At 56.0% G+C, this 12,040-nt stretch overlaps 1 protein-coding gene across 1 annotated transcript in view; it reads right to left on the bottom strand.

The window, feature by feature from the left end:
* The window catches only part of LOC104500761 (hydrocephalus-inducing protein homolog), a gene marked incomplete at both ends in the record, with an annotated part of 35,510 nt that extends 26,360 nt beyond the window's left edge, over nt 1–9,150 (bottom strand). The window contains 12 exons of the mRNA XM_010144469.1: nt 186–342; nt 597–836; nt 1,456–1,605; nt 1,992–2,183; nt 2,300–2,427; nt 3,023–3,159; nt 3,978–4,111; nt 4,849–4,976; nt 5,468–5,645; nt 6,717–6,854; nt 7,560–7,769; nt 9,037–9,150. Of these exons, the coding sequence (XP_010142771.1) occupies nt 186–342; nt 597–836; nt 1,456–1,605; nt 1,992–2,183; nt 2,300–2,427; nt 3,023–3,159; nt 3,978–4,111; nt 4,849–4,976; nt 5,468–5,645; nt 6,717–6,854; nt 7,560–7,769; nt 9,037–9,150 (1,906 nt within the window). The remainder of the gene's footprint in view (nt 1–185; nt 343–596; nt 837–1,455; nt 1,606–1,991; nt 2,184–2,299; nt 2,428–3,022; nt 3,160–3,977; nt 4,112–4,848; nt 4,977–5,467; nt 5,646–6,716; nt 6,855–7,559; nt 7,770–9,036) is intronic.
* Nucleotides 9,151–12,040: the final 2,890 nt, after the last annotated feature.

The following is a 12,040-nucleotide window of genomic DNA, read 5'->3' as shown; positions in this document are numbered from 1 at the left end:
GTAGAGCCAATTTTACAAGCCACAGACTGTCACCCAGCAATTCCTCCGTCAAGCTGGGGAAGGGGTGGCTTTAAAAGCCGTGGGCTTTCCATGGAGAATGAGGTCATGGAGAGCTCAGGGGATGGGGGCTGGACTCCCTCCTGTGTCCACAGTCAGGACAGCCAAACCCTCACCATTGTCCTGGCCTGTTGGTTCCCCAGTCTTGGACTTTGCCTGCTCGTCTTGCAGCCTCTTCTGCTCCTCACAGAACTCCAGCACCTCTGGGGGCAATGTCTCACCCGGGGCGCGCGGAGGCAGCAACAAGGTGTTGTGGCAATCATAGTCCTTCAGCAGCCGCAGGATCTGTGTGCGTGGAGAAGAGGAACCACGTACAGCATGTGTTTCTTGACCTCCATCCCATGAACAGCCTCCCCAGCCAACCTATCTGCTCCCTCGTTCCCTCCCCCCAACACCAAGCCAGCAGAGCTGACTAACCCTGAAAGGCCACCAGGCTCTGCCCGGGGCACTGACTCCATCTCCCTGGCACAAGCCTGGCAACGCTGGATCGCTGCAAAGCTACGGGAGCATGGACGTGGGGACCAGACGTTCCCTCTTACCTGCTCCTCAGCAAGGTACTGCTGGTCAAACTCCACAGAGTAAAACTCGATGGGGAACTCGCACGGGTTCTTCACTGCTACTATCCCCTCCGCCCCACGGCTGTACGGCAGCAACGGCCCCAGCTCGAGCGCTGCAGGGCTGAACTCCAACCGCGGCTCCAGCCCATGCCCTGAGACATGCAGCTGGAGGTGCTGGCTGCTCTGGCAAATGTTAATCTTCAGCTTGCTCCTGTAGGCCTTCTGAAAAAGAGAGAAGCGCAGAAAGCTCCTCATCAGGAGCTGACAGGGCCTCAAATTCAAGCCCTGCCCCAAGGCCAGGGGTGTTACCAGCACCTCTAAGGTGAATGGAAAACTTAGAGCACGGGCTACAGCATCTGCGAGCTGGCTCCGAGTAACCGGGATGAACCCTGGGGTGGAGTGTGACTGGATACTTGGGGATCAGATGGACCTAAACCAGACTGTCAGATGTTTTCACCTAGTCATGAGGGAGCACAATGCTCAGGAGAAAAGTCCTTGGGGTTACGTTGCGCAGACAGCTCTGCCACTGCTGCGTCAGGCAAACAGCAGCTACACGCAAGAGGCAGAGGAGCTCCCTCTGGCTAGAAATAAGGGTTGTCTTCTCTGCTCAGGGTTTGGCTCTGGTCAAAGCCAGAGGCAAGATGGTTACATCTCTAACAGCAATTAAAACATCCCTGTGGCTGTTCCCAGGCATGGAAGCACTTGTGTCCACGCTGCCAGTTTCCATGTCACGTGGCCACACGCAAACTGCACATGGGAATGCTCTGTCATCTCTGCTGCCTCCCAGACTGCCTGGGAACGTGCCGGCCAGACCTCCAGGGATGACACTTGCCAGTCTCACCTCTTCCATGGGTGAAAACCTGACTCGCATGTTGCATCGCTCTCCTGGAGCCAGAGCTCCAGCTGAGGGCAGCGCCTCAAAGACACAGGGCTTGGCCTTCAACTCCTGCAGGAGCTTCCGACGCACGCTCGCTGGCAAATGTTTGTCCACCTGAGCACAGAAAGCAACGGTGTGAGATCTCCCTGGTCTGCAAGGACAAACCCTCCGTTCCTGCAGTGCTCGGAGATACTGTCTCGGTGCCAAGACCACCCACAGCCAAATCAGATGTGGCCACCACTGGCCTCGAACTGGAGAGAAAACATGTAGGCAGGGCAGGCAGATGGGGAGACAATTCCTCAGGTAGGAGGAAGCACGGGCAAAGGTGGCAGAGAAGCTAATGAGCAGGTCCAGGTGAACCAGCCTTGCTCTATACCCTCAAAAGCTTCCTCAGAAGAGCTGTAGCCCAAGTGCTTAAGCAGCCACAAGGGCAGAAAAGGCAAGAGAGGCAAAGAAAACCCAGCCAAGAGGTCACACGTTACACATGGTCTGTGCTTTACCTTCTTAACAGGCTCATTCGTGGTGATGAACCATTTACAGGGGACCTGGAGCTGATTGTGGAGCTGGACTGTCTCCTCCTGACACTGCCCACACTGGACAGCGGAGAACTCCAGTCTGTCCCTGGAGAGGCAGAGGGACGGCACGGCCACGCAGGCACAGAGGCGGATGTGAAACGTGGGGCCTCCTGCTACCTAGAGAAGGACAGAGCATCCACCTGAGAGACCAGGTGACACGTTCTGCTGTCCCCAACCTGACGCCTGTCCCGAAAGGTGCTGTGGGCACAGGATGGTGAGGAAACGTGCGGTACCTTGATGGGCAGGAGCAGGTTCACCTCTCCCAGGGGCAGGTCAGCACTTTGAGGGTCGAAGCGCACTTCGAAAGTCTCGGTCTCGCAGCAGGGCAGGTGCTTCACGCGGTCCAGCTCCACTCCGAAACCTTGAACAGATGGAAATACAGCAGTGAGATGCACAACTGACAGCAATGTGTGACACACACGGTAAGGGTGCTCTGGCTGGCGGCTCTGGGAAGAGCCCCTTTGCATCCTTCTCCCTCGTCACAGCTCAAGGAGAAAGGGTTTTCACAGCCAGAACCCAAGACCCACGTGGTAAAAAGGATGCACCAGCTGAGCAGCTCCAGCAGCTCCTTCACCAGGCACCCCAGGGCAGGATGCGCAGACCTCTCCAAAGGAGAATTGCAACAAGAGTCCCCCTGGGGCCACAGGACCACAGCCTGGTGCTCTCTGGAAGACAACTTAGGGGAGACACCTGACCAGCCTGCAGACACAGCAAGGCACCATTTGATGGTCCTGCTGCCTCACCTCAAGGCCTGTTTCGATACACCAGAGGACCTCACAGGCTGTTTTCTCAGTAAAGGCTCAACAAAAGCGCTACGACATTATGAACTGCACACCAAAGGACTTCCAAACCACAAGTTATACAAAGAGGCACCCAAAAAAATCCCCACGTCCAGTGGCTTGTGCCGGTCTGTCAGAGACAGCTCCTCCAAGCCCACGTGAAGACTCTTCAGTTACCTGTGCCGTGCAGGACCCGTCCATCAGTGTGGAAGGATGCAGGGAACTGGCCAGTGTTGGTGATCTTCACGATGTGCGTGTGGATGTCACCCAGAATGACATACCCAAAGTCCAGGACGTACTCAGGCAGCTCAGCTCTGAAAGGAGCAGTAAGGACAATCCTTAAACCACAGCCCGGCTACATTTCCAAGGGGAGGGAAGGTGCAAATAAAGGGGATATTCACCGTCAAAACTCAGCTCGAGCCCGTCAAACTCAAGGCCTGACCACCTGGGATCAAGACTTTGCTAAGTCACAGGGAGTTGTAGGTGTTATCAGCTACCAATAGGATCTTCAAATAAAATTAGTCTGAATAGTACTGGTCACAGCTCCTCTGCTAGAGAAAGCCGTTGTAGATAAGCCCACTGGACCTCTGCTGGTCTCAGCGAAACGGCTGAGCCCGGTGTCTGGTCCACGCCTGAAATTGCTTCGGGACCTTGTAAAAGGATCTGTCTGCGTATAATGGAGGTGCAGAGGGAAGGACCGAGTTACCAAGGTAAGCCCTGGAGTCCCCCTAACATCCCAGCCGCCTGATTTAGGGTTTGTGAACCTGCTCTTTTTGCTTAGTGTGGCCCGTTAGCTGGAACAAAGACGCCAGCTTTGAGGTGCCTCTTTCAGGGCTGCTCAGCAGGGATGGTGTCTGTGCTGTCTGGAAAAGCTTGATGCCCTGCACAGGACCCCCTCAGCTCTCAGAACAGAACCAACATCTGGGGGGAGTTGAGCACCTCCAAAGCTCAGGGTGGCACTGTGGACGTGAGGACACTCAGGTGCTCACAGGGAGCATGTCAAAGCTATTGGGGATGAGACCCTTTCTGAAGTCCCCAGCTCTGCAGACACAAGGATCTCTCAAGAGCAGGGTGGCACTGCTGGGGTTACCCTCAGGGCACCTGCAGATAGGGTACAGGAGTCCCTACTAACTTGAGAAGCCTCTGACGAGCACGCTGGTCAAAGGCAGCATCCTCTGGGCGACCGGAGACAAGAGCTTTCTGCTGCTCCAGGGCATGTTCCTCTATCAGCATCTGCTCCATTTCCATCTGTAGGCAAGGGTCCAACTGAGGAAAGCAAAGAAGTGGGTGGTTGGCAAAGGTCCTTCGCAAGACCCAGACCTGTCTCTGAAAGAGGATCCCACCCCGCTCTTGTTGGGAGGAGTGGTGGGGTCCTCCTGTCTCGCTGCTCAGTGTCTGTGACACCTCCTGCTCTCTTGGTCAGGACCTTATCTCCAGGGAAATGAATTCCAGCATCTTTGCCTGCCCAGCCTCTCACATAAAAGCTGATCTGGCCAGACACACAAGCCAGGAACCTTCCAGAGCTCCACGTATTCGCCTGCCTCCACACAGTGTCAAAGTAGCTCGGACAAAAGCTCTCTTGAAGAGAGCCACGATAAGGCTGGTGCCTCTTGGAGATGAACACTGACAGCACGGTCCCAGAGCACAGCCAAGCTGCTGCTATTAAGCTCCATAAACCTGGCAGGGCTTGGGTTCTGAGCAACGAACACCCCGGCAGTGATCTCACCTTCATCACGAAGTACCACAAACTCAATCACTTGAGCGTGGTCTCCAGGATCTCCCCCTGGGGTAGTTGGGAAGCTCATGCATCTATGGGAGGGACAACGACTGGAGGTGGGCAGCCCCCGGGGCGATGCTGAGCTGATCCATGATCATGATCGTGGTCACAGGCAGGTCCCAAGTGCCAGCACGGCACCAGGAAGTCTGCTGTGAGGTGCAAGGGGACCAAATGATGCCAGGGGAGTGTGGCACGTGCCAAATGGGGCAGCAGCTGTTCTCACCACAGTGTCTGAATCGTCTGTGGGTGGCTCCACAGCCACAGCCTCCCCCAGAAGAGCTGCTTCATCTCTCTTGCTGGCTTTGTCCATCTTTTCTTTCACCACCTTGAGGACCTTCTCATATTTTTCATTTCCTGAAGGAAGAAAACATCCACAAATAGAAGCGTGGCCACAGCACCAGTCCCACTGAGGCTGGGAAGGCCTCTCCCCCGACAGTGGCCTCTCCCAGAAACACTCCTTGAGCAATCTGTAGGAACTGGACGCTGCTTTTCCTCTATGAACCCTGATGTTCACTTCCACCCATCTTCCTCCCCACACTGCAGCATCTCATCCTCTGCCAAAATCCCTGCCAGCCTGCTTTACAGGTCTCCTGAGCTCTTCTGCCTAGCCATCCCCTTGCAGGACTCCGACAGGTACGCTGGCGAGCTCTGCCGGATGGTTCCTGCGGCAAAGCCCACATGGGCTCATCTGCTAGAGACTCAGGAAGCAACCAGATGGTTGAGCGTTGCTCTGACAGCCCTGAAACCTCCAGGCTTGGAAGAGGTGGCTGTGAGCTGCCCTGGGGGTATATCACATATGGGAAAAACCTGGGGACCTTCCCGGGCTGCAGACAGGCAGTGCTCACCTTTGGTGTTCCTGGGCAAGTCCAAGTAGATCCGGGGAAAGGACCCCTCTCCTTTCAGGGAGATTTCTTCCGGTTTCAGATGACCCACTTGGATCTGGAAAGTCCTACAGAAGACTCCAGGCACTCCAGGCAGGTAATAGACTTTCAGCACTTGCTCCTTGCCAGGTCCAATGTAGCCCTGCAGAGCATGGGAGGAGAGGGAGGGATTGGTGGAGGGATGGCCAGGCAACAGAAGGCTGAGAGGAGAAGGTAGGTTCTCCTAAAAACATCAGAGGACATCGCCTTCTAGCTGTCTTGCATCCAAAAGCTGGAGTCTCCTCCCCCAGCATGCAGCACGCCCTTCTGAGGGCTCGCAGGGGTGTGTTCCCACAGGACAGACCTACGCCCGCCCTGCGCCCAGCAGCAGCACAGCTCTGCTGCCAGCGCTGTTCACCCGCTGCTAGCCAGAGCCAGGCCAAAGAAATAAAAGCTCTTTTACCAGCCGAGAGGGGAGGTGAGCGAAGAGCCTGCGCTCTCAGCAGGGTCCACAGCTCCTGTCACAGCACAGCAGAGGCTCCCAGGTTGCTGTCGAGGGGACTGACCCCCCATTAATGACCCCAACCAAACGTCTCCTGCCTGTGCGGGTACATGGAGGGTGCACGAGCCTACACGGTGACCTGCAACCACACATCTCTGGAGATGCTGGAGCAGAGACTAGGGCAAGATCGAGGGAAGACAGTGTTGCTGGGGAGGGCAGCTCCTCTCTGGGCTTGCAGAAGGGCTGTCCAAGCCCCGGGCTCACGCCAGCCAGGTCGAGAGCAAACACAAGCAGACAGCAGCTCGGCTCTGGGTGACAGGACACAGCACCCAGGGCTGGACCTCGGCCCCCAGCTCCCCTCCACGCTGCGGGGAGAAGCTGCTCAGTGGGATGGATCCTGAGCCCTTCCTCCAGCACCCACAGCCCTGCCAAGCCGCCAGCACCAGTCTCACAGCCGGTGCCAGCAGAGCTGGGACCTCGGAAGCTCGCAGGAAGAGGGCAGCAGCGCGTCATCCCGTGCAGGAGACAGCCAGCAGGAAACGGGAAAGCCTTTTGGCTTCCTCTTCCCATTGCAAAAAGGGACAGGAAAAGAGAAACAGGAAAGCTGCTCCAGCTTGAAGACATCCACACGAGAGGGGAAAGTCGGTGGATGCTACAAACTCCTCACTACTCCAGCCCTGGGCAGCCTGACACGGGGCCGGGGTTAATCACTCGCGTCCCCTCGGTACTCACTGTGCCGGGCAGCGCCAGGGGCACGCCGGGCAGAGGGCTGTCCGCAGTGGCCATGCTGGGGCTTAGCACCGCGTAGGTGAATCCTATCTTCCCGCTGTTCCGCAGGGTGACCTCTGCTTGGGTGACTTCATTGAACAGCTGGAGAGAGGACAGAGGAGTGCGAGCTCAGGACAGAGGCCTCATACCGGGAATCTCCTGCTGTTACTGGGGTGAGAGCAAATGAACACAACACAGGAGGGAAGCAGAGGAGACACGGAGATACTCTCCCAGGTTAACCTGGGGAACCCACAACCATGGAGTAGCTCGGAGCACTACAGAGAACCAGATATTTGTGGCAGCCTGGAGAGGGGCAATACCAACCACATAAAGATGGGTAGTAAGGAAACCAAAGAGGACACAAGTTCTCTGCACTTCAGGGTGTCATCGAACAGCTGGCTGAAACCCAGGAGGTGGCATCGAGACACTGCAGAAGAAAAGGCACCTGCATACGAGTATTTGCAGAGCTTGAGGTAACAGCAAATGGGGAGAAGGTGTGACACATAGAGGGGCAACAGCTGGAAACATCTGTGGGGGTTTTTAACCACAAAGAAGCGGGGATTATTCTGGGACATTATCTCCGGCTACAGGGACTAGGAAGCCCAAGTTCACTTCCACCCTGGTTTATTCTGTTGATTAATCAAGAGCATTAAAAGCGAGCATCTCCTTGGACCTCAGGCTCAAAGGTTGCTCTTCTGAGCCACAGAGCCAAAGTAGCTGTGAAGGGGAGCGAGCCCTTGACCTGGGTGGGAGACAACCTGTTGGTGATGGTTTCAAGACAAGGACCTCTGCCAACAGGAGCAGTACCTGCAGCCCGCAGTCAATCTCTGTGACATCTAGCAGGTAGTTGATGAGCGAAGCCTCCCCCATCAGCATGATCTCGTAGGTTGGGCCTCCCTCCACCTTGCACAGCGCCATGACACGGGCGACGACGTTTGGGTGGCCAAAGAAGGTGAAGGCGACCCTCTGGCTCTCGCCTGGCTGCAGCGCACCGTACAGCGGCAGGATATCAAAAACCTGGAGGGAGGGGAGGAGAGGTTGAGACGTCGAGACAGAGGTGGATGCAGAAGAGCAGCCATGGCTTGGGGCAAAGTTCAGACATGGCTGGAGGGGCCTCTTCCTCAAGCACTGGCAAAATCATCCTCATTTCAGCCTGCGTCCATTCCCACTTACCACTGGAGGAACCATGGGAAAAATCTTCCCCTATACTGATTAATTAATGCATTAATTAATACACTACATTAAAGTGATTTGGGACGTCTCCTGGAAGCAAAAAAATCTCTCTCCTGCAGAAACTGCCTTTAGAAAAACATGACATTTGGAGGTGAGAGCCCTTGGAGCTGGGGGGAGACTCCAGCCCAGCTCATCTGACTCCTGAGGCCTTTCACTCTGGCTCTGCTTGGCACGCTGCCCACCCTTGATGCTACAGCAAAAGCTACAGCAGAAATTTCCTATTAACCACTTGATTAGTAACAAGATGAACAATGTGTGAGGACTGTGGCCAGCAAGTCGAGGGAGGTTCTCCTTCCCCTCTGCTCTGCCCTGGTGCCCCCGGCGCTGCCCTGGTGAGGCCACATCTGGAGTCCAGTGTCCAGTTCTGGGCTCCCCAGTACAGGGGAGACAAGGAGCTCCTGGACAGGGTCCAGCGGAGGCTACGAGGACACGGAGGGGGCTGGAGCACAGTCTCTGTGCTGAGGAAGGCTGAGAGCCCTGGGGCTGCTCAGCTGGAGAAGAGAAGGCTGAGAGGGGATCTCATCAATGCTGATCAATAGCTACAGGGGGGTCAGGAGGAGGGGCCGGACTCTGCCCAGTGGTGCCCAGAGACAGGACAAGGGGCAATGGGCACAAACTGGAACCCGGGAAGTTCCACCTGAGCAGGAGGAAAAACTTCTTTGCTGTGCAGGTGAGGGAGCCCTGGCCCAGGCTGCCCACAGAGGTGGTGGAGTCTCTGGAGAGATCCCAAACCCGCCTGGATGCCACCCTGGGCACCCTGCTCTGGGACCCTGCTCTAGCAGGGGTTGGACTGGGTGATCCCCAGAGGACCCCACTGCTCTGGGATTCTCTGAACACCCTCCATAGGCGCTGCACAGGTAACAGCCTTGGTCAGCCCTATGATGTGTCCCACATGGCCTCTCCAATGATTAAAGTCTTCAGCAATGCTGTGCGATGTCCTGGGAGGGACACGAGGCCACCCTGGGAGCAGTGCTGAGTGCCACCCATGAGAGTTGGGGCTATATAACTGCTTGCCCCACTGGACTCAGGGAGCAAGATAGATTCCACTTACCTCCTCCGTTCCCAAGCCAAGAGGTTCTGTCTCCCTAAACTGCATCAACTGCCTGATCCTCACGGGACTCTGAGGCTCTGGAGCACCTTCCAGCTCCGCAGCACCAGATGGTAGCTGGAAAACAAGTACCATGGGCTGTAGTGAGCAGCTGCCTGGGCTGGGTGAGATCACTCTGCTGCAGGCTCCACCATTTCAACCCAGGAGCAGCTCAGACGGAACCTGGGCACATATCAAGTACAGGTACGTCCATGCCATCAGTTGGGTGTGGATCCAAGCCCACCCACAGACGAGACACGGCCTCTGTCTGCATTTCCTACACGTGAGCTTGCATGAGGAAGCCGAGTGCACCCAGCTCCTGGTGCTGGCAGTGCGCCCTTGTGCCAGCCTGGCTTCACTCACCAGCCTGCCCAAGGAACATGCTGAGAACCCTGTGCCTGGACAGGTGAAGTTCTCAGGACAATAATAGCAACAGGGCTGCAAGTGAGAAGTATCAAAAACAGGGAAATGAGGACTTAGAAAGGGCTTGGCACAACTATCCAATTCCAGATGATGCTCGAGTTTCACCTCATGCACTCGTCCACGCTGGAGAGCTGAGGATCTCCACCGGGTCATTCTTCTCGAACCACCCCTTCCCAAAGGAGGCAGCTGTTTTTCTGTCCTGCAGCAGCTCAGAGCTGGTGTTTAACCTCTGAGCGCCGTTTTTCAAAAGGAACCTTGTCCCTGGCCGCCTGACCCCTATTTGTAAGTGAAGGCTTTGTGATTGCTCTTGAAATTTAAGAATCCCTTCAGCAAGAAGAAGTGCCTTGTGCTGGGGCCTTGAATCTGCAAGAGTATTTACAGGACATCCTTAGACCTAATCGGAAGCCTCATGTCCCAGTAGATAAAGCGCTGGGGAGGGCTGAGCCTTCTCAGGTTTCAATGCTCTTTCTCTCGTCTCCACATTTCCAAACCTAGCAAAGCTTTGCCGAGCGGATATTCCCAAAGATGCTAATCCCCATCTCTCCTAGGCCCATGGTCTCCCACCTCCCCAGGGAGGTTGTACGGAGAGCGCCTTGCTACAGGGGCACAAGCAGAAGATGAAGCTGCAAGCCACATGGATCCTTTGGAGCAATTCTGGATCCTGCTAAGCCACATCCATCCCGAATTTCCCTACTTTCCTCCACAAAGCAGGAAATAATCATTCAGCCCCACCGTTCTTTACATCTATCGGGTACCACTTCTTCCGATTCAGAAAAAATGTGCAAGGTTGTAACATTCAAACGACCAGTATTTGGACGTGAGCAGGTGCCACCCCTCTCCTCAAACTCAACGCCAACGCAGGCGTTTCCAGAACCTCCTGTGCTTTCTGACACCCTCTTTCATTGCCCCACAGGCAGCCTCCCCCCACACCACGCAGAACAAGGCACCAGTTCCCGCTGGCATCAAGGGCGAGCTCCAAAGCACCCAGGTTCACCAGGAAGGTCAGAAGACCAAGGCCCTTTGCCACACAAGGAGGACTTTGCCAAGTCCTGTTTTGCAGAAGACAGCTCTGTGGCCGTCACCGCAGCTGTGGGTCTGGGGTGAAGGCAGAGCCCTGAGAAGGGGTGGCTCTAGCTAGGGCCCAGGTCGTGGTACGTGGAGATCAGTACTTGTCACCGATTGATACAGGAGGGAAGCTGGAAGCCTTCACAATACGATGCAGACAAAAGCTTCATTTTACATTGGGAAAAAAAAAACAAGCAAAAAAATTTCCCAAATTCAACATAGGTCAGTAGGATCTGAGCGGGCTTCTCCAAGCAGAACTATCCTATTCCTCCCCTCCAAAGGGCTGTGTCCAGCCGCCGGCCCAGCTGCCCAGCCCGCTCGCAGGGCAGTCACAAGCCAGGCAGCACAAGGGAGCCTGGCACGAGCACGGCTTCTCAGTGGCAAGTTGGAGGCAATGAAAAACCACAGGGGTACAGGAAAATCTACCTTTGCTTCCAGGGAGGCATCTGCATCTGCTGGCAGTTGGGCAGGATCCCCCGCTGCTCCCAGGGCTTCAGCGGGCTCCTCCACACCTCCACCCCTGGAGCTGCTCTCTGCAGATGCCAAGCCCTCCGACCAAGCTCCCTCATCCTTTGGTGGTTGAGGCTTGATGAAAAATTTAGGTGCTGGAGGGCTGTACCTGGAAAACAATGTCACTTCGATCAGGGACCTGCAGCGGGGAGGGAGGGGAGCCTGCACGAGCATCTCCTTGGCAGGATACGGCCCCTGGGTGGGCACTGGTGGTGTGAGCTCAGTAACAGGTCTGACCCAGCAGCTCCAAAACCAGGATGGAGCAGGTCAGCGCTTGGGACGTCACTGGTAGAGTGGCTGTGCTGGCAACTGGTTACAAGGAGAAAGAGATGAGGACAGAGCTGGGGAGGTAACAAGCGCAATGGGAAAGGAAGAGAGAGATGAACTGTGCAAAAAGGTGAGACTGAGACACAACAGGGCAGATCCAGACAGCAAAGAGCCACTGCAGACACAGCAGTGCCCTCCTGAAAGCACCACCACCGTGAACCCTGCCTCCCCCACCCAGAGGGCCAGAGCCAGAAATTTCACTGCTCCACAAGGTCTTTCCCCTGAATATTCCCCAACAGTTTCCCGCAGCTGCAGGTCTGTACGAGCAAGCAGCGATGCCTGTGGTTTTCTCCACAGCGGATCCGGCAAGAGCAGGGATGGAGCCCGCAGGCTGCTGTGCCCTGACCCCGACAGCACCCAGCCCCATGCAGGGGCACCCACAGAGCCCAGCCTGGGACACCCTCGCATACGCAAGGCATCACGGAACGACACATTGGGCAGCTCCAGGCAGAGACTCACAGTTCGAGAGTCCATCGATCCCTGAGGAGCACCAGCATAGCTGCGATTAGTGCTTTGGGGAGGGGACCTTTAGTCCATATACAGCAAATGTCGATGACAAGATTCAGCTCCCGGCGGTGCCGCGGGTATTCCTGGGCTGCAAAACGACGGCTCGAACGGCACCTCGTGCTGAAAGCGCAGCAGC

This window comes from Buceros rhinoceros, unplaced genomic scaffold (assembly GCF_000710305.1).
Source record: "Buceros rhinoceros silvestris isolate BGI_N320 unplaced genomic scaffold, ASM71030v1 scaffold7831, whole genome shotgun sequence".
NCBI lineage: Eukaryota > Metazoa > Chordata > Aves > Bucerotiformes > Bucerotidae > Buceros > Buceros rhinoceros.
The sequence above is the reverse complement of the archived record's forward strand: the minus strand, read 5'-3'. Positions and strand labels throughout refer to the sequence as shown.